Consider the following 23279-nt stretch of genomic DNA (forward strand, 5'->3'; position numbering starts at 1 on the left):
CTTCTTGCTCGCCTATGCCTATTCAGAATGGTTTTATTAGTTCCGGACCTGTGGTGCATTCTGTTATTTCACCTGATCATGATCCTACCTCCCCTGTTTTGGTCGGTTTACCTGCTGTGGAAAATGCTGTGGTTTCTGATGTGGGTGGTAATGTTAATGGTGATGAGGCGGCCGGTATTTTATCTCCTGATGCTAAACCTTTTCTTCCTCTTGGCTTGAATTTCGTTTCCCCTTGTGTTTGTCATAGTGCTAAGGGTCCTCCGTGTGTTGGTCCTCTGATGTCTGTGAGGTCTGCTCCGTCTGTGTTGGAATGACCGAGTAAACTTGTTATTGTTTCTGATAATATGACTGCGGGAGTGTGTGATGCTTCTGTTTCTGGCGCCTCTAGCTCGATTCCTAATGACTGTTTTGTTAAGAATAATTTGATAGATGTTCCTGTCACTTTAATTAATCCTCAAGAATTAGTGTATAATGTAAAGGACAATTCGGGCATTGATGTTCGTGTGAATCTGGACTGGCTTCAGGGTTCATCTGATTATGAATCTGATTTTTTTGGAATCTTCTGGGGACGACGATCCTGGTAACTCTTTCAATGTGTTAAGTGACAAACCTCTCGTCTCCGTTGCTTCTCGTGATAGGTCACGGGGGAGGGGCCGTCATGGTCGCTGATGGTTATTGTGGCTCCTCATTTGGTTTCTTTTGGCTGCACATTGGATCTATTGTTCTGTTTTTGTGTGGTTGCTCTCGACGGTTTCTTTCGGTGTGGTTGTTCTATCAGTTATGTTATGGACGATGAAGAAGCAGTGCTGCTGCAAGCGTCCTGGATGCCCAGGGTTGGTGAACAACTTGGGTGGTCCGTTGTGTTGGTTGTTTCTCTTTGTCGGTTTTGTTGTGCCCCATGGATGGCTCCTCCCTGGCAACTCGATGCTGGTCTGAGTCCGCGCCTTTGGAGCCCTTTTCATTTTGGCATTTTTTTGTGCCTTTGCTGTTCCTTTTTTAAACTAATGCTGTGACCCTGTTTGGGGTCTTTCATTTACACTCTGCCTTAATCTTCTCCAGAGGAAGTGGAGAGGACGCGGATCCGATCTCATTTTATGATATGATTTCAATTTAAGAGCTTTTCTCTTCCCCTCCCCACACGCCAGTATCCGTTCTGATCTGGGTAATGGGGCTAGTTAACCTGCCGCCGTCACGACGCGGCGGCGGTGGTTTGTCCCGGCCATGGACGCTGCTGGATCTCATCTCCTTCTCTCTATTCGCTGCCGTCTTCATTTTCTTCCTTCTCGTATTCACATCTCTTGGTGACCCACTCGCCGCCGCTGGCCGCCGAGCCCTTGCCCACTCATCCTCCTCAGACCCGCGCCAGCGCCAGCGGATCCTTGCTGTCTTCGATGCCCCTGTCAACTTTCTTGCCAGGCAGCAACTTGGTGAGTCGGTGGAACCGGTGTTGCAAGCTTGCTCGGCGGAGGAAGTGGACCACATGCCATGCGAGGATCCCAGGCGGAGTAGTCAGCTCAGTAGGAAGATGAACTTCTACCGTGAGCGGCACTGCCCACCGCCAGGAGAGGCGCCGCTTTGTCTCATCCCGCCACCTGATGGCTACCGATTCCCAGTGCCGTGGCCGGAGAGCCTTCACAAGGTCCTTGCTGCTTGTCTTTTTCTCTTTTGATTTATTTTCTGCTCTATCCAATGATTCTCAAGTATTTGGGTACTACTTATATCGGATTCTTGATCTTTTTATCCGAAGTTGAGTGACGAAGCACAAACTCAGGCTGGAGTCAGGTGGTGGTTGGATTCCCTTCAATTTCGAAAACATGTATTGTTTTAACATCTTTCTTGGAGAGTAGGGTTTTTTGGGGATACTTAGTTATATGTTTTCAAAATATATGATTTTTTTGTGATATGGAGTAATTGAAATGAATATATTTGAAAAAAAAAAATACGTGTTGCATTCTGGAATATTCACGGCAGTAGAGAAATATAAAATTTAATGTCTTAACTTTGTACGAAGATCCAGCACACAAGCAGATATAAGAGAGGGTGTAGCGTTCATAAGAGACACCGGAGTTTTTACATGAAAACCCCTACCAAGGGGCATGACCTAATTTGAATGAATCCACTATTATTTGGAGTCGATTACAAATGAGGCCCTTCCTTGGGGGGAAGGCCTTGGGTTGATGTAGCAAATGTACATCATATTACATAGTGGGAATTAGAAGAATTAATATTGAAATGTTCGTTTAGTTGGTGAACCATAGTCGGTGAGCGACGAAGGTCGGAAAGACCGTAATTTGGTGACGGTGGTCGGAAGGACCGTTGTCTGGTGAGGGAGGTCGGAAAGATCGTAGTCGGCGAGCGACAGTGGTTAGAAAGACTGTTGTCTGGCAAGGGAGGTCGGAAGGTCCTTAGTTGCCGGGAGACAGTGGTCAAAAAGACCGTTATCTGACGATGGAGGTCGGAAAGACAGTAGTAGGTGACGGAGGTCGGAAAAACCGTACCTGGCAAGAGACAAGGGTCAGAAAGACCGTTGTCTAGCAATAGAGGTTGGAAGGACTGTAGTAGGCGATGAAGGTCGGAAGGATCATAAAAACAATTGATATGTGATATTTTAAGTAATAATGATATTAAGGAATAAATCTATAGTGAAATAAGCTATCTCATTTACACTTATAGAAACAATTGATATGGATCTACAAAAAAATTATTCAAAGTATCGGCACAAAGAACAAAAGAGAGAGATAGGCTGAGAGAAAACTCATGGGCAATTAGGCTCATGAGTTGGTGGGTCAGGCACAATCAACTAAAGATCTATGACTGCATTACTTTGCGTGAATTGATCACAACTGGAAAAAAATGGGTCAAAAGGGAGAGTGCTAAGGAGAGAGAGAAGAAAAGATAGACATAGGGAGGGGGTAGAGAGAGTGGGGTACTCACCATCTGGATGATTGGGAGATTATTAGTCAAAGACCCATTGTTGGCAAGGGAGGAGCATTTCGTACCCACACTAGGAGCGCTGGTTGCGATGAGAATTAACAATTACGTTTTATTAATCATACAGGTGGTTATTTTAAGCAATAAACTTTATTATAAAAATATAATATAATTTACTTTGGGTTTTGTTGGTGGGGGTTCGGTCCCTTAGGGATCCCACTATAGCTTCACCCTTAGGCGATTGCTAGTAGTGGGTTGTGTTGAACTATTGTGGGCGGTGAGTAGGAATTGATAGAGGTTGTAGCGTGAATTTGGAAATTACCAGTTCTAAGCCATTTTCAAATCTGAGAAAAATAAATTTCTTAAGATATTTTAAATCTTTCTATTTTTTTTTTGTATAGTTGTCAATGAAGATGACTTAGCTAATGATTCTCTTAAGTGATATGGGATGGCTCCCATATATGTTCGTGCTAGTTTCAACCTTATGAATTTGAGTGCTTTCCCAATTTTGAGAAATTGAATATCCTGTTTTTCTCTAGAACATGGTCTTTACAAATGTTTGAATCTATAGATCTTAAACTTGAGGTTTTACCTTTAGAATGATTTTTTTTTTTGCATTTCTCACTCACATGGACTAACCTTAGATGTCATATATTTGATTCTATGTATGCATGGGTAAGAACTCTTAGCTCCTATGTTGGTGGTATTTAAAAAGTTTTGTCATGTTGCCTCGAATCATGGTTTAAAATAGGCACGCCTCAACGCAATTTAGCCCCTCTAAGCCTCAATGCCCACGCAATGAGTTCAGGATATGAGGCGTACGTGATGCGGACATCAGATCCTTAATGTTCCATCAGGGACGTGGCCGATAATCGACGACTATGATGATGCCTTTTTATTTCAATTATATGTGATGTATTTATTTATTTTCAGTCTTTTTCCATTTATGCCCTTGCTTAAGGGATTAGTTCTTTGAAAGCCCCGAGGGCATTGTTGTCTTTTATTTTTCCCTTCTTGTATTTGTCTGTCTAAATCCCTCCTCTTCTTAGAGAAGGGCTAATGATGATTAATATGAAATTTTCAGCTTGTGCTTATGGATCTTTTTGTGAGTTCTAAGTTTTCTCTCTTTGGATGATCTCTTAGTGAGTTCATGAGAGGAGAGGCCCAAGTGGGGCAAAAGCAATACCCGTCAATCTTGGTGGATTCCAAGGTTCGCGGTTTTCTTATCTTTCTTGTTCTTTTAATTTTTCTTGCATTGAATTTCCTCCACTTTCATTCCGCCACCAAAATACCCCTTGATCCCCACCAAATTCCCCCTCCACAATTCCACCCGCCGGCCTAGCTCCTAGCCACCTCCACCCAAAGCCAAACCCGCATCTTCCTCTTGCCGCCGCCCCCACCATGCCCCCTTTTCCATTGTGATGATGATCTCAATCACATGATATCTTCCAAACTTAGTTGGGCTTGAGAGGGAAAATTGGAGTCAATTTGAAATTCAAATTTTTTTATTTAAACTCCCCTCCCTCTCTCCCTCTTTGGCCGGCCACCTAAGCTCCCCCATTTAATTAATTAGATCCCATAATTAAGGATCTAATTAATTCAATCCCCTCCCCACTTTCCCTCCTAATCTCCACTAATTTCAAATTCAAATTTCAGAGGAGATTAATCTCTAATTATTCACTAAATCTGAAATTAATTTCAGATTTTATTTTTTTCTCCTTCTCCACTTAGCTTGGCTGATCCCCTCCTCCCCTCTCTACATTTTCTCCTGGACAACTATGCATGGCCGATCCGAATATTGATCAGAGATTAGTCTTTGATTCCCAAGGACGTGTGGGCGTTTTGAGATCGTCTTTCGTGACGTCAACATAGAGATCGACGCCACCATTGAAGATTACGTGGATCAGAATTTCTGCACCACTTCCCGGTTGTTCCATGCTGCGGGAAAGCTCTTGGTTGCTGCGCACATCTTCCCCAGCATTCAAACGATCTTGTCAGAGTGTGCATCTCTCTTATCTTTGGGTAAACTCTACATCCGACTCTTTTAGCTTCTTAGTTTATTTCTCCAATGTGGTTATATTTTGATTCACAATGATGTTGTTGGTCCCTCCGCTAAAGCCTAGTAATAGGAAGAGTTGAGTGAAAGGTTCCTTGTAGTAGCTAGTCTTAATGTTAACAAAGAGATTTATTGTTGAGACCATTCACGAATGCAAAAGTGGATTAAATTGATTGATTTTTATGCTCTTAACTTCTATGCACGTAATTTAACCAACGCTATTCATCACTTTAATATTTTATTATAGTTCAAACCAACATGAGATTTTTCTTATTATTGTTCTCTAAAACTAAACGTGCAAACGTCTTTAAGCATCTCATCTTCCCATGATTGTTCTACATCAGTACGCCTCAAGTTTACTGAGGCGCACCTCAAGGCACGCCTCGCCTCACGGTTGAGAGGCGTTCGCCTCTAAAAAAAAAAAGATAAAAAAGCTAATGTACATGCTCGGTACCGCTCGGTATTTATCCATACAAACAACTTACGAACTTTAAAAACAAGCAGAACTTCAAAATTACAGGTCGAACCCTGCCAGGGGGCAGCGCCCCCTTGGATCCCCGGCAGACCGGTATATTGTTGTATTCATGTTGTCTTATTATTGGGATATTTTGATTTTACTTTATATCTTGTGCATTTTTATATTTTATATATTATTTACTCATTATTATTTAGTTGATAGTTCTTGTTATGAAATCTTAATCTACATCATCATTTATTGTTATTTGTATTTTGAGTCTTGCTTTTATTGTCTATCTTAAAATAGAAGACGATGTATGTTCTTATTCCTCGAATTGCTTGATATTCTTTCTGAATAAAAGATTTTTATCATCACTATGGTTAATTGTGGATGATCTATGTGAATTATTGAAGTTTGTTACAATGACGTGCAAGCTCTTAGGTAATTATAAGAGCAATGTTAAGGCATGGATCTCATCTTTGAACTTGATGTTCACAAAGTTCAATTTACTCATGATTGAGTTCAACTCGCTGATGTGATCAATTATCAAAGTTTTTGATGTTTAAAATTGAATAACTTGTGCGTTTTATGTACTTTATCTGTAAAACCCGAAATTCGTCAATTGAGTGTGTCGCACGCATATCGATGCACCGCGACGAACTTAAGTGAAATTTCGACGGCGTCAGAATTCGACGAAATAAATTTCATTAGATTCGTCTCGAAATTTCGAGCAAAATGGTATAAAGAACTTATACCTAATTTCGCTCGGCTTGGAAGATATAAATTGCCGAAGCTAGTTTAATTAAAATTTTTTTTTTTTTTGTATATATAGTGCTCTGTTTGCATCTTTTAGAATCCAACATTTTGGCCTACGAAACTGTTTATTTTGATTTTTTCATCCATCATGCTCAGATCTAAAATGTTTTTTAGACTATCACTCTGACACCAGTTATTAAGATGATGATAAACTTCAAGCAAAATCAAATGAACATGAGAAAACAATCGCACAAAAAATCTCAAATATAGCACACATAGAGGTCAAATATTTTAGAAACTTTAAAAAAGGTATATGGAGATATTACATTTCATATGAATAAAGACATATAGTACTTTGTTTTTGTTACTTTCATAAGAGAATATACCAGCTATTTTGAAATTGAGGGCGAAAAATGAAGAATAAATTGTTGGTGCTACTTCTTTGCTCTTCTCTGTTGTGACTTCTTGTCTTCCTTTTTCTTTTCTTCTTATCTTCGTCTCTTTATTTGTTTATGATTGTAGGATACTTGTAACTATTGATTTCTTTCTTTTTTATAGTTGTAATGTGACGTGGTTGGTACGAATGAAATATTAAGTGTGAATAGAGCTTGATTTAGATAATCACCATCTTGAAAAATTAAGTGTAGATTAATCTTGTGTTTGGTAGCCACATTCTTGAAAATCAAGGGTAAATGATTCTTAAGCTATTAACCACCTATATTGAAAAATCAAGATCAAATCTTACTTAAGAATATGAAAATTATACTTCACACTTAATAGATGCTTATGCTTCAATTCCATCTCCACCACTACCATGATCACTTTTTAACTCGTTAGTTAAGGGTTCCTTTCAACAATGGCGAAATCATGCTGGATCATCTTAGTCAAATGAGTCTTAGTCGTCAGGCTTCAAATTTATTTTTATGCATTTTTAATGATTTTTCATATATTATATGTGCAATAAGTACAAATGAAATCTTGTCGGGCTTCAAATTTACAAGAGGATGTTCCCTGGTGTATGCTTGCCGATGATATCCTTCTTGTTGATAAGACTAGGGAGGGATTTGAAAGAAACTTGAATTATTGAGGTCAATATTAGAGTCCAAAGGTTTTTGTTAGAGTAGATCTAAGATCAAACATGTGGTGTAATTTTAGTAGTAATAGATCTAGTGGGTGGATTGTGACTTTAAGCGATCAAATCATTAATAAGAGTACATGTTTTAGATATCTTCGGTCTATTGTTCAAAGTGATGGTGAAATAGATGGGCCTATTATTAGTAGAATTTAAGTTGGATGTTTAAAATAGAGGAATGCATTGGGCATTTTGTGTAATAGAAATATACCCCTCAAACTTAAAGGAAAATTTTATAAGATGGTGGTGAGACCTACAATGTTTTATGGCGCAGAATGTTGGCCATTAGAAGAGAAGCATAAAGTTAAGTATTCTAGAGATGAGGATGCTCAGGTGGATGAGTGGCTTCACTCTTAGAGACATAATGCAAAACGAGTACGTACATGAAAATGTTGGAGTAGCTCTAGTGGCTGATAATATTAGAGAGAGTCGCCTTAGATGATTTGGAAATATGAAATGTCGACCTTTCAATGACACAGTTAGGAGAGTAGATGTATTGGATTTGACCTATATTAATAAAGGTAGAGGTACACATAAAAAGAGTTCGCTAGAAAATGCTAGAAATAATTTTTTTATTAAATTTAAATGAGAATTTGACTCTTAATAGGACGAAATGGGGAAAAATGATTCATGTAGCCGACCCCACATAGTAGGATAAAGGCTTGATGTTGATCTTGTTGTTGCTGTGTTGAGAGCTATATTCTATATTAGAGTACCTCAAGGTTGTGTAAAGGATAGTTATTGAATATTGATTATTACCGAATGAAATATTTAATCTGCTTTCTACTTTTCCTCCTAAATTTCCTCTCTTATGTTACCCTCTTTTTGGTGGGTTTCCCTTTTCTCTATGACATATTCCTATCTTTTTTATTAAGCATTGGAAACAACATCAGTGTTATCACTATTTGGTTTGATATTTTTTCTACAATCAATCTATTATTAGTATACCTATGATAAGATTTTTCAAAAAAAAAATTATTGAAAGAAAAGAACTTATGTTGCAAACATCATTGATATCATGCAACAGATATACATTTTTTTTTGTATGATCTCTAATTCATTTAATTCTGATTCTACAAATTACCTTCATGGATGTTATTAAATGATAAGTGAAGAAATTGAGATTTAGTGATGGGTGAGAGAATAAAACTAATATTTTTGTGGGCTTTGAAAATTTCTCCCCCAGGCCATGCCTTGCCGTCTCTTTCTTTCTTGTGTTTGTTTAAGTGACGCGTAGGCGTGGAGAGTTTAAATGAATTTAGGTTCTTTATAAATTTTCAGAAGATAGGGTATTATATAAGACAGCACCCAGATATTTCACCCTCATTTTGTGAGGACTTTATGATCTGAGTTATGGTTTCCTATAGGTGCAAGTCCCTATAGTTAATTTCTCCTGCCAATAATGAGAGAGAACTTTTGATTAAGGCTTGCCGTGAGAACTGTACTGAGTACCCAACATATAGTAACAACAACTTTAGGATTTGAATTTGGTTTTATGATTTGGAACTTAGCACCATAAACTTAAAACAGGTGATATGGGGAATGAAAATGAGCTTGATCAAGATCCCATGATTCTATCATCTCGAGATGTCATAGTCCCTAGTCTACTTAGTCAGAGGAGGTAGTCGACCCAACCTGACAGAAGACATCTTATTGGTAGCCATGGGTTGTTTCATCCAAGAATACTTTGTTGATCTGGGGTGGTGTTTGTCTAAGGGGATAGATCTGAATCCACCTTAGCTGACATAGAGTTTTATGTCTATTGAGTATAACCTATAATTCATTACTCAAGGGTTTAACGCCATTAGGGAATATACTGGCTTTGACCGTGATCGTAATATAATGATGTCATTTTATGGAAAAACCATCTGATCAGAGGGCACATGTCATGTCCCTGCTGACAAGAGATTCATTTGAGGATGAATCTTAGTGATACACCCGACATGACATTCTCTCTTTGTGAGCAGAGATTAATTTTAGATTTATCATCTCCGAAAAATGGTTGCGAGAGGTGGATGGATTCTAATTTGTAAGTTTGTGATTAAATTTTCATTTTAAGGCTTTAGGCTTTTACTGGTTTTGAGATTTAACCCCTCTAGTTGAGATTTATATTCAACAAGGCCATCATCGGGGTTAAAGATGTTGAAGTTACTTTAAATTTATGTATTTTGCTGTGGATTTTACGAGTATTTTGAAAGATAGATTCCCCCCGCTTGAGATTTACATTTAACACGGCCATCATCGGGGTAGTTCACAGTTACTTGTATTTCCGTAGAAATTTTGGAGGCATTTTATAATTTAAGTTAGGTCGACTCCATTCATTTTAAAGAGTAGGATGAAACTTGAATATTTGACTAGCGCAATATTCTCGGACCGTTGGATTTAAGAATCAAATATGAAAGTCAGAGCACATGTGGGTTATATTTTAGCATATATATTAGAACTATTGTAAGAGTATCGCCTTATATTCTCTTGTATAAATGTTGCGAATCCTGTGACGTGGTTCGACAGTGTGTATGACTTCATTTATCATACATTGGCAGTGCAGTTGAGCTTATTTCATCTTATGCATATTATCATTTTCTCTCTGATTCAACTTATAAGAGTATACTCCTGCCTGCAACCGCATTGCTTGGCGTATCAGTAGTATTTCATCTGTCGTTTGTAAGTAAACCAGTTTATTTGTCATGATGACCTGACACTGTGCTACGAGCCATTTCCTACCTTGCGCAGGTAGGCTATGGCGCAATGTAACTTTTGTTGGCAAATGGTGATTATTCAAAAGTCACTAATTGGCACATGTAGGTAGACTGTATTCAACATAAATTCTCCAATATTGCTTGCAAGCGGGTTGTAGTGCAGTGATACGGGTTGCTCATCACGTCTTATAGGCGAACTATCGTGCTATGCAAGTTTTGTTGGATTAGTCTGTAGGTTATTAGCGGACGTTTAAAAGTCATCTGATGCCGTATGCAGGAGGATTACAGTCAGCGTATACTTTCCAACATTGCCTGTAGGTGAGACTGGTATGTGCGTTTCAAGTCTTTCATCACTGCCATTAAATGCTTGCATTTATCACATATTTATTACTCTTGCCTGCAGACAGTGTGTCATTCTCATTGCAGCCTCCTATTTATGCTTGTAAGGGATTTATCATACTTGCAATATGTACTCTATAATTTAAAATATTTGGAAGAGATCATTGATAGCCTTGTTGTTAATTCCAACATCTTTAACATATCCAAATTCTGGTCCTCATATAGAATATGTTTTGCTAGAATCGCCATTTTTCATGTAATCACAGTTCTACAAATTCTCTGACTAGGGATCAATGATAGCTGCAGTTGTTTGGCAGAATAGTGCTACATCCAACTTCCTCTGCTTCAACATTTTCTAGGATGAGGCGATATATTATTCTATTGTCTTTTACTAGCATGAATTTATCAGCCTTTTCAAGCACTTCAAGTGCCTCATCCTTCCATTCAAACTAACAAGTGTTATGTACAAGTATTCTGTATGAGAAAGATACACCTACTACATAAGCACTTCTCTCCTCACAAGTTTTAGAAGTTAGTGAGTGTGAAAGATACATTCTGTTTTTCAATAGGTTCAAGGTAGTCAAAATATCACCATCTCATAATGATATTTAACATATAATAGTTAGTTTTGATTGATGAAATATATAATTTAAATTTTAGTTTTTAAAGAGCTATTGTATATCAATAAATCACTATCATAATTATGTGAGGGTCCTTTGATTGTTTAAAATTTTGGCAGCCTTCTGACGCCCCCTCCCTACGAAGGGAGGTCAGGAGGGCACTTGCCCTTTTTAGTCCACTCTACCAGATAGGATTCAACGGCGGAGGGCTTCGGGGGAGCGAATTGATCCTGGAATTGCTCTTCAAGTCTTCTGATGGCTTTCAGTACCCATGATTTAATTTTAAAATACTTATTTTTATTCCCCTTGAAAATCTAGTAGCCTTTCAGAGCCGTGCCCCCTCTCTGCGAGGGAAAGTTGGAGCGGGCACTTGCCCTTTCTAGTCCGCCCAAATGGATAGGATTCAACGACCGAAGGCTTCGGGAGACAAAATCAAACCCGGAATTGATCTTCTGCTCCTCGTCGTGGTACCTGTTATATAGCAGAGAGAGGGAGAGGGTCGGACGAGCGTGGAGGCAAGGGAGGTGGCGGCTGTGCGGGTCAGTTGGAGGCGGGTTGGCAGCAAAGAAGCGGCCTGGAAGCCGATCTTGCATGGTCGTGGGTAAGAGACAAAAGGCCGACTAGGGCTTCGACTGTTGGAGCAGTCAGAATCGGGTTGGCGGGCTCGGCGGTTTGCTCGGTTGGTCGGAGAGTTTGTAGGCTGAAGGGATGTGCGATACGGTGCAAAATGAATAGAGGCTGTCAACTTCGAGTAGATTGTGACAGTTGGAAAGGAGGCTAGTTTAGGGTTCACTCGATTGCCAAGGAATGTATGTTTTTATTCCCTTCCTGTTCGTTTCTTTTATTCTTCTATACTTGCGAAGGATTTACATAGAGAGGAGTGGGATCGTGGTTGAGTGGGGTAATAGGAGCTGAGCGACAGTTACTGCTCAACAAATGCCCCCAAATAAATATGATATACATTTTGTAGCAGATCATATTTGTTGCAAACTAGTTGACCCCACAAATATTTGAAATTGGACTTTAGATATCATGTTGAGGGTCCTTTAGATATTTCTAAAAGCTATGCTAATAGATGTTGTCATTTATATGATGCTTTATGCTATTTGGATGTGCTGATTTGCCTTATCTGACTTATTAGGTATCTGATTTATCTTGCTTGACTTATCAGGATTTGAATCTATATCTTTACCCTTAGCATCCAACTTTAACGGAGGTTATAAAGGAGGTTGCTTGATTTATCTTTTTGATTTGTCAGGCATTAACATATCTTCTGCCCTAACTTCGTGCTTTGACGGGTTTGATGAAGAATCCATGCCAGTGACCCAACCTTTAAGGCTTCTGTTTGGTCGATGGCATATGATCATCAGTCAAGAGCTTTATACATGACGAACTTTATTGATGTCAATATTCCCTCAGTTCAGCCTGGGTGTTATAAGAATTGCATGATGACTTCTTCAGTCTTGAGCTTTGTACTTTATCGGACATACTAAAGAAGAGAAGCTCCTCGAGTCTTCACTTCATGCTTAATTAACTTGCTGAAGGGAATAATGCTTCTAATTTGATAGTGGTTATGATTGTGGCTTAGTGCCTTTGAGTTAACTGAGATTCTTCTTCTTTGACACTGCCTCAATTCATTTGTTAGTTGAGGAAATTTCTTGAATCTAAACTGTTCTTACTTATTAAGTTTGATAAGTTCTAAACTTAAAGTATTGTCATCGGGCTAGATGAAACAGGGACTTCTTATTCTACTACTGCCTCTTATCATGGCTTATTGACTGAGTAAAGCTGTTAGTGACTCGGTTGTATTTGAGCTTGTTGGGTATAACGTTATACCTATTCAAACACTAGACTTGTACTATAATAGTTCGTGCTTTTGAAACTTGATTTGTTGAGTTTGTCAGACTAAAAAGTCTCCTCATTTGAACTTCAAGATTTTAACAAATTCAAAGAATAATTTTCAACTTTTGCAATAATCACATCTTTTCTTGTTTACAGGTATCAGCTTTAGCCCTGCATGTATATAACTATATTGATAGTATAAGAATTGATTTTTAAATATTTATTTGGGGATTTCGGCAAGAAGCATGATGTTGACCCAAATAAATATTTAAAAATATCACCAGTCTTACAGGTATGATCAAACAAGATTTTAGAGAAAGTTTAAGATTTTAAATATTTATTTGGGGATCACGGCATGAAGAACGATATTGATCCAAATAAATATTTAAAAGTCCCCTATTTTGTAGGGAAGAATGAAGTATATGTTATGATATATATTTGCAAAGTACTCCTTTTAACTTCTACATGAGAGTTTATGTATAACATTTTCCTGGGCAAACATTACGTATGATATTTCTTCAAATATCGACTATTAATTGGTGGCATGGGTCTTTGACCATTAAGATCAATATGTTGGTAGGTTCCTCCTTGGTACACCTTTATGATGATGAACGGACCTTCCCAATTAGGCTTGAATTTACCATCAATTCTTAAGTGTGGGATGATTGTTATTCTTAGCATCAGGACCAATTCTCCTTTTGAAATTATCGCAGGTGTATCATATGGTTAAAAGATTTTATCATGCTTTATAAATTTCTAAATTTTGTTGAGCTTGGAGTCTAACTTCATCTAGTGCATCAAGCTCTTCCATTCGTAAGGGAGCAATTTGTTCTTCCGCGAGGTTGTACTGAACATCTATTCAAAGTGATGACAACTCAACTTCAAGTGGCAGTACTGCTTCATCTCCGAACACCAATGCATAATAAGTAGCTTTGATTGGTGTTTTGTATATAGTACGATATGACCATAATACTTTTGTCATCTTAGTATGACATTCTCTTTTATTTTTAGTTAAAATTTTCTTGAGTAGCTTTACCAGCGTTTTGTTGAAGGCTTATGCTAATCCATTTGCTCTTAGATTATAAATCAATAAATATCGCCAATCGATTTTATGTCGATCAACGAATATGTAAATCTTGGTATTTTTAAAGCCTGGGTTATATGAGATTATGCGACGCGATACATCAAATATGTAGACAACAACTTTTAATTCAAATTCATTCAAAAATATTACAATATAACTAGAGTTTATGAAATTATAATAATGAAAAGAAAATACAATTAGTACAACCCTAATGGAAATAGGAAATAAGCTTTTTTTTATTTTTTATTTGGACCGTTTCTTGATTTATGCGTGTCATCCTTGCGCAGGGGACATGCTAATCTTCTCTGTATCGTTCCAATTTTATCGGATGTCTCCTAAGAGACAAAAAATAGGAAATAAGCTGATTCATAATGTTAGGAATGCATACAATATTGTAATGAGCAATTTTATAGACATGTAGGATAGAAGTAATGCAATTTAGGAGCACAAAGATGGACATCCGACAAGAGGGAAACTCCTCCCACATGGTCAAATTCATCTCACCGATATGATAATATCAAGCTTTGATCTCTATCGATACAACAGTAATGTTGGTCAAGAAAACAAGTTCCTAAATCCTGCAATAATAAGCTTTCTAATAGGATTTAACAAATTATGATAAGCACCAAATATGGACTGGATTGGTTTGTACCAAATATGGATTTGATTTTGAACATCTCCCTCAAGCTCGGTAATAAATATTCAGCATTCCTAGCTTAGTTATTGAGTTGTCAAAGTATCTTCTTGAGAAATATTATGGACATTAGCAATTTGTAGATGGATCAGTGTGTGAATAAGAGAAATAATCCCTTGATCAACCTTTTCCAATTTGTAGATGGATCAGTGTGTGAATAAGAAAAATAATCTTTTGATCAACCTTTTCCTTTATGAAGTGACAATCAACTTCCTCAAACTTAGTTATTTCATAATGAGCATGATTTTTGTAATACTTATTACAGCTTGGTTGCCACAGAATAATCCAATCAGTTTCAAAAAGTCAACTCATTGAACTGTTGTTGTAATCGAATTCTTTAACAAATCCCATGCCCTATTGCACTCCAAATTTTGATTAAACACTGCCGCTAGCCACAACAGGTTGTTTTTCTTTCTATAGCTCACTAGATTATCTCATATGAATTGCACGAGGTAGATTTACAGTCAGCCACCAACACTGAGCAATCTACATTGATGAAAACTTTAATGTTTTTCTTTATTTTTATTTTTTATTTTTTGAAAAATAATACTCTTTCTGAGGTTTTTTAGGTATCTTAGGATTCGATCAAAATATCTGTGTTCTTCTATGAGGTGGTCAATGAATTGATTGACTAAGCTAACACAAAAGAAAATATTAAGTGTAGTATGACCTCGAGGTAGATGAGTTTGCTAACAAGTCTCTATTATTGATCTTTATCAATAGTAGCATTTTCTTCTTTTATCATTAGCTTGGCATTAAAGTTTTATAGGAGTATATACTGGTTTGCATTCAAATATTCTCTCTCTCTCTCTCTCTCTCTCTCTCTCTCTCTCTCTTTGTTCAAATCTTGCCAATCGCTGTTGCAATTGTGCAATCTCTCTTTGTAAGTCTTCAATCAAGACTTCTTGAACAGGCCGTTGCGGATTCCGACGAGGCGGCATGATGCCGGCTCTGATACCACTTGACACCGGACTGTGAACAAGTCGCGGCGGCAGCGAAGAATTCCTTCCTCAAATGGAATACCCGATCCTTGCCAGAACTATGGCCGGCGAATACAACCCAGAACACCACCACCTGACGTCGTCAGGATACAGAATATCTCACAAAGAGAAAATGAGATTTGATAACACCAAAACAATAGCTGTTTCTTATTACGTGAAGCTTATTATTTATACACATGTATTCGGCCACATATTTGGCTATACAAAGAAACAAATGAACAAACAACTATGAGCTGAAGTTTTGGTAATACAATCTCCAAAAGAAAACAGGGTCTTCTGCTGTCCACCGTGAGCTCCGGCGTCACTCAATCCCTAGGAAGTACTTTAGGTTTTCCAAATATTTGATTTCTGAGTTTTTGGTGAAAATTTGTTTGATGATTGCTTATTCATCATTGAAATCTCCCATAAGTGAGTATCAACCACATAAACAGTAGGGATAGTTGGTTATCCTTAATATGATTTCCTTATATATAGAGTATGGTTAGCTTGATATGGATTATACCTATACTTCTAATAATGGTGGAGAATTTATCAAACCGGGTTCAAGAAGTTGTTGAGATTTCTTGAGTATGGTCACTTTATTAGTAGGGAACTGTGAGTGAAACCCATGAAGTATTTTCATATATATTTTATTTTCAGGATCACCATTAAGAAGGTCCTTATTTACATCTAATTGATATACTAGAAATCAAGATTGGTAGCAAGGGATATTGTTAATGAAACTATTGATTTACTAGGTATTGTTAATGAAACTGTTGTAAACCCAACTGACTCAGGATATTCGAAATGAGTGAAACTAAGACTTTCACCTAAGGGTTTGGATCATGTAAAATAATATGTTATCTTAAAGTTGTAAATAATCACTTGCAAACTGCTTATATGAAAGAGCTGGTCTTAGATTTGCCTAAATAAATCTTTATTCTTTAATTAGAACAAGGTAAAAGAACTTTTGTGCAATAAATATACTAATGAAATTAAAGAAACCTAGAGTATCTTTAATGACAATTTAAATCAGCAAACAAATTAATTAGAAAATTAATTATTTCTAATTAATTTGAGATATATTTTTTGCTTTGCAATGCACAGATATGATACGAGAAACTTGCAACCAATTAAACCTAGAGATAACAAGGTATTTGATTAAATAAGCCTAAATATATTCCAAACTACAACAAGATGAAGCTTATTTGTCAAAACGGTAAACAAAATTATAAATCTTTAATAAAAAATCTTGCTTAGTTGAATATAAACAAGATAAATGCAAAGAATCATAAGATTAGCCATCAAAGACAAACTAACACAAAGATTTATGTGGTTCAGCATTCTTGTGTCTATATCCATGGGGAGAAAGAGAGGGTTAAGTTTTTATTAAGATGCACAATCAAGTTACACAAACCTAGGTAAATCTTCAAAGTAAAACAAATTTCATCATTTAAAGATATAAGAAACAAAATAACCTGATTATATCTTGAAGAAACAAAAAGAGGAAGAAAACCCTTAATCAATCGAACCTCTAATCTTCGGTCACGTGAAAGAATAGTACAAGAAGAGGTTTTTGTTCCTTCTTCTCTCAGTTCACCTAGGTCACATGCAAACAAGGGCTTCCCATCATTTTCTTCCCTCTTCTATTATCTAAAATAGCAAGCCTTCTACTTGTCTCCCTCTTCTGAACGCTTGAACGTTCAATTTCGCTTCGCCCAGGTTCTCGCCCAACTTCTTGCTTCCACACGTAGGTTGTGATCTCCTAATCTTCAATCGTTTCACCTCTCTTTTCATAGCTTTAGTACCACGTCTCCCTCTTATGTTGTATACATGCAAATGCATAGAGAAATTTACAAAATGCATGCACTCTTCTATAGCGATAAATTTGATGCCTATTCTCTTATTTTCGATATTGATTTGATGATATGGTATTGTACATATACCACCTACTCATGGATGTGCTGTTAGGATTTAATGGAGACAGAAAAATAATTCGATCGTCTCTGAAAGACATGCCAAATCATCGATAAGAAATTTTTGGAAGCGTACCTGAATCCATTGAAATACAGAATTGAGGTTTTCGGTTTTCCACGTTTGAAGCGGCGTTCTCCAAGAGAGTGAGAGACTCCTTCTTTTCACTTAAGATGAGAAATGAGGGAAATGAGAACTTAACTGCTTAAATTGGGGACTACGACCCTTTTATACTTTAAGTGTAAATATTTTATTGCAGCCCATCATTAAAATAAAATAAATACCGAGCCTCTACATAAATTAATTCTATACAAATTTAATTGAGATGCTATATAAGCCAAATAATAATTTAATATTTAAATAGATCACGAATTTAATTGGCTTAGTTTTAGATAGCTTCTATTGTATAAAACTTTATTTATATGTATAAGTATATGGACCTACTTATAAAAATTTATCAACGTGTGATACTCTGATCAACAGCCTTATGAGATTTTTAACAAGATTCTTCATAACATAGAATTGCATGCAACTGTGGCATACTTTGACTGTATTGTACTTTAAATCTGAACCATTGCCCAGATATTAGTTTATTTTTACCTGATTTTACTGCTTTATATTTATTTTAAGGAATAGGAGGGTCACATTGTGTCCCAAGGATGGGCTTCGTTGTAATTGTTAGTGTACCCATGAAACCTTGCGTTCAAAAGTCAAATTGAAAAATAGCATCTACGAAATGGAGGGGAAAGGTCGTTAGCAAGAACCACTCAAACCCAATATATTGTTGGAGCGTTGTACACTTTTATAGGCCTAGCCCCTGGGCAAGTTTGTTCAGGTTAAATTGGTTTGTTTTTTGTATTCTTCAAACTTTAAACTAAGAGTGACACCTGATGATCAAGTTGGTCCCAGGACAAAGCCACTGACTTCTACGTGTTTAAATTAACAATTTGTGGTATCTGTTTATTCAGCGACTTAGAGCCCAAGTTCAATAATTGCTGCAATTGCATTCATTTGCTTAGCAATTTAGGCTTCGTTTGAGACGGCTTTCTTATTGTTTCTTAAAACAGCTTTTAGTACAAAAGTTAAAGTTTTTGTACTCAAAAGCTGCTTTAAGAAGCAGTAAAAAAGCCGTTCCAAACGAAACCTTAATTGGCTCTTCTTTGCATTGCATTAACTTATCTTTTACTTGTAGATTTGGCATGACAATATGCCTTATGATAAACTTGCTGAGAGAAAAGGACATCAAGGCTGGATGAAGGAAGAAGGGCCATACTTCATATTCCCCGGAGGTGGCACCATGTTTCCTGATGGAGCTGTACAGTATATTGGGAAGCTTGGACAATTTATTCCTATCAAAAACGGTCTTTTGAGGACAGCGTTGGATCTGGGTTGTGGGGTAATTTACAATCTACTGTGTCTCTCTACTGGTGTTTGATTTTACTCATGAAATTGCTCTGGTCACTGTTTTACTCTTTTGATCACCATACCATTCTCTTATTTTGTTCATGAAGGTTGCTAGCTTCGGTGGTTTCCTTCTAAAAGAGAATATTATTACACTTTCTTTTGCTCCAAGAGATTCTCACAAATCTCAAATACAATTTGCACTAGAAAGAGGAATACCAGCTTTTGTGGCTATGCTAGGCACTCGCCGCCTTCCATTTCCTGCATTCTCGTTCGATTTGATCCATTGCTCTCGGTGTTTGATCCCCTTCATTGCTTACAGTGAGCCATTTTTTGTTTCATTTGATCTGCAGCTCATTTGCATCATTCATGTCTTGCTTTTATTCAATCTTTTCTGTCTGCAGATGGAACTTATTTTACTGAAGTGGACCGTCTACTTCGACCTGGAGGATATCTGGTTATATCTGGCCCTCCTGTGCAATGGCCTAATCAGGATAAAGAGTGGTCTGATCTCCAATCTGTGGCACACGCTTTATGTTATGAACTTCTTACTGTGGATAATAACACAGTCATCTGGAAGAAGCCTACTGAATCATCTTGTCTTCCTAACCAAAATGAATTTGGGCTTGATCTATGCAGTGAGAATGACGACCCTAATGAAGCATGGTAAATAGTTATTAAAAAAAACATATAATCTTGTCTGCAGTGGACCAATTTTGCTATTGAATGTGCACAAGGGCGGATCTGCTATATGCCTCCCCAGCCCCCCCCCCCAAAAAAAAAAAAATTTCTTATATAATTATTTAGGCAATTTGTCCCCTTCCATCTATTTTTTAGTCTTCATTACAAGGGTTTTTAGGCAATTGTCTCCCTAAAAGTTTTAAAATATTATGATCTTTAGGCAATCGCCTCAACACATCGAAGCAGGTCGAACCCCGCAAGGGGGCGCTACCCCCCTTGGACCCTCTATATATCTGCGAAGTGTACAACGATCAATAATATGAACAAATAGGGGTCAAGAGGCAGCACCCTCGAAATAAATTTTGGTTGTAAAGTTATTTATGAAAAAAAAATCTCTACATTTTTACTTAAAAGTTAGCCCCCCCTGAAAATTAAGGCCGGTTCCGCCCCTGAATGTGCATGTTTCTTAAATTGTTGTAGGTACTTTAACCTGAAGAATTGTGTCAGTAGAATTGCTATTGAGGGAGAAACAAGCTTGGGGTCGATTCCAAAATGGCCAGAAAGGATATCAACACCACCTAGCAGGCTCTCACTTATCAAGAATGGTAATGATATATTTGAAGCTGACACAAGGCGCTGGGCTAGAAGAGTTGACTATTACAAGAAAACTCTGGGTTTAAAGCTAGGGAATCCAGAGATACGCAATGTTATGGACATGAATGCTTTATTTGGAGGATTTGCAGCAGCGCTGTTGTCTGATCCTGTATGGGTTATGAATGTTGTTCCTGCTAGAAAGCCATTAACTTTGGGAATTATTTATGACAGAGGCCTCATTGGAGTCTATCATGATTGGTAAGGTCTTACTACTTTTATTTCTATCATTTTAAAGTTCCTGATAGATTTGGAAATTTAGGTTTCGTTTGTGACGACTTTTCTTTTTGTTTCTTAAAGAAGTTTTCTAGTAAAAAATTAAAATTTTGTACTAGAAAACCGCTTTAAGAAACAGAAAAAAAGCCGTCCCAAACAAAGCCTTAGTTGTAATGCTTTTCAGAGCAAAACTAGATATATTGAAAAATCGTATGTCATTCTATGCATGCTAATAGTATTTCTGGTTCAAGGTGTGAAGCTTTCTCGACCTATCCCCGAACTTATGATCTAATCCATGTTGTGGGAATCACTTCCTTAATAAGAGATCCAACTTCTGGCAATAGCAGGTAATCTGGCCTTGATAATAACTTGTTCATCTGCTCCACAAACTAGTCGTTAAATCTTCCTATTTATTTTTTAATGCTCATCACCTGTACTTTTAGCATCTAAACAGAGCCCCACTTGTTCTGAAATTTTGTTCCAGATGCCACCTTCTTGATCTCATGGTCGAAATGGATCGGATTTTACGTCCCGAGGGAAAAGCTGTGATGAGAGACTCATCTGAGTCCATTGAAAAGGTGGCACGGATCGCCCGAGCCATCCGGTGGACCGTCGAAGTTCATGGCGGCGAACCAGAATCACACAGTGGAGAGAAAATCCTTGTGGCAACCAAGACTTTCTGGAAATTGCCTTCATCTTCACACTAATACCTGCATTCTTCTTTGTTATTACTTCCCCTTAGATGATGGATTTCATACAGTAAAGAAAAAAGGAAGAGATAAAATGGCATCCCTCTATTGTAGACTTGGCAATCATACAGCCTGAAGTGCAAGTGAGCCACAGTGGTAGGAGGCATAGGATCTGTTTAGCTGGAGAAATTATTATGTGCGGAGATCTGACGCAGAACGCGTCCGGAGACCAATCAAAATATTCCACATCAGCAGTACCGAGCCTCGGTATCGAGCGAATGAGTGACATGGCGCATTCTGATTGGTCTCCGGACGATGTTCGACCCCCGCGCATAATAATTACACGTTTAGCTGTGATTGATCTCTGGATTACGCTATAGCGTTACTAAAAATGCATCCTTTGTATTTATATATTCTTTTTGTTATTAGTACTAAGTGATTTCATATTCAATTTTCTTTCTAATTATGAAGAGGATAAGATGTAACGCCCATCACAACCTGCTCTAAGTTTATTGCCTTTGCTTAGAAAAGCCTTACAGGTGATTGGCTTTTAGCCTTTTAGAACATAAATTCATTGCAATCATAAAAATCATCTTTTTGATGTGAAGGCCTTCTGAATCAAGGTTGGTATAGCTGATTGATGGTCGCCATTAGGGTTCATTGGGGATGTTTTGATGTTAGGTGAAGATTAGTGACTTGTTTGGTCATTCCCTTCCTTATGTGAGGAGATATTAAAGACTAAGAAAATAGGTGTTAAACATCAGTGAATGATACACATCACTACTAAAAAATAGGGCAATTGCAGCATAATTTTTTACTTATCCAAATGGTTATAACCTCTCCGACAGCAGCTGCACGCTCGGTTTGCTTCGCTCGAGTTGCACGCAGGAAAGAAGAGGGAAAAACGGTGTCGAGCTTCAAATCTCGTACAGAAATTTGGGAATTAAGAATTCTGGTGGAGCTTTACCAACAGTTAAAATAGGTGCTAATTGCAACGATTAAAACTAGTAGTCAAAATAATCAACTTGATGAGATAAGTACGAAGGATCTAAGATCACTCAATTTTGAGAATATTAAAACATTGAGATCTTTAAAAGATATTGAATGACGAAGATGTTCAACTCCAATTATCTAATGAAATGTTCTAATTTATGGTTGAAATGATCAACAGAGCTTTGTATTGGGTACACATACCCACACCCACCCATGTACCCACCCATACCCATTGGGTGGGTATGAGTGGATACCCAATATCGACGGATAAATCGATTTACATTGCTAATCATCGTATATCTTATATTATTACAATCCTCACTATATAGTGTGCTACTCTTAACTAAGCTACGACTATGGTAAAATCTGATATGCGACTTGAAAGTTTGCAATCATAGCAAAGGGCAACAAGCCTCAAGGCCATCAGTCTGTGGCAGACTGCATTCAAAAAGCATGAAAAGTGGGTAGGTATAGGTGGGTATGATATCTCGAAAGTCATAATGGGTGGACGTGGGTGGGCGAAGCCTGTCCGAATAAAGCATGATTACCTAATGGGTACCCAACCAGGACCCCATATAGGACTTTGATGATCAGCTTATGTCCCATCATAAATATATAAAGAATCAATAATTCTATATATTCAAAATGGTAGTTTTGCATGCTCATCTTTCTTAATATTACTATGTAAAACATTGAGATCTTTAAAAGATATTGAATGACCAAGATGTTCAACTCTAATTATCTGATGAACTGTCCTAATTTATGGTTGAAATGATCAGCAGAGCCCTGTATTGGGTACCCATTACCCGCACCCACCCATGTACCAATTCGTGCTGTTTCGGATTAAACATTTCAATCCGTTTCAAAAATCGGGTTAGGTTCGGGTTAACACTTTGGCCCGAAATTGACCCAACTTTGATCCAAAAATCCAATTTTGACCCGTTTTTGACCCGAAAAAGAGGAGATATACCCATTTTTTACCCTAAAAAGAGAAGATAGACCCATTTGACCCAAAAATTAGCAATTTTTTTGGAAAACGGGTCATTCGGGTCGTGTCAGGTTGACCCAGACCCGAAGCGGGTCG

At 37.5% G+C, this 23279-nt stretch overlaps 1 protein-coding gene and 1 non-coding gene across 2 annotated transcripts; one reads left to right on the plus strand and one right to left on the minus strand.

Annotated features, from left to right (window-relative positions):
* Positions 1-1045: 1045 nt before the first annotated feature.
* On the plus strand, positions 1046-21696 carry LOC110094695 (probable methyltransferase PMT13). Its single transcript, XM_020819987.2, has 7 exons — positions 1046-1639; positions 18757-18960; positions 19076-19286; positions 19370-19631; positions 20127-20498; positions 20765-20860; positions 20998-21696. Exons 1-7 carry the CDS (start codon positions 1166-1168, stop codon positions 21218-21220), a joined length of 1842 nt encoding a protein of 613 aa, XP_020675646.1. The 5' UTR covers positions 1046-1165; the 3' UTR covers positions 21221-21696.
* Positions 14158-14260, minus strand: LOC114579244. The gene has a single exon (XR_003700154.1). It is a non-coding gene; the product is annotated as a U6 spliceosomal RNA (small nuclear RNA).
* Positions 21697-23279: the final 1583 nt, after the last annotated feature.

This window comes from Dendrobium catenatum, unplaced genomic scaffold (assembly GCF_001605985.2).
Source record: "Dendrobium catenatum unplaced genomic scaffold, ASM160598v2 fragScaff_scaffold_243, whole genome shotgun sequence".
Lineage (NCBI taxonomy): Eukaryota > Viridiplantae > Streptophyta > Magnoliopsida > Asparagales > Orchidaceae > Dendrobium > Dendrobium catenatum.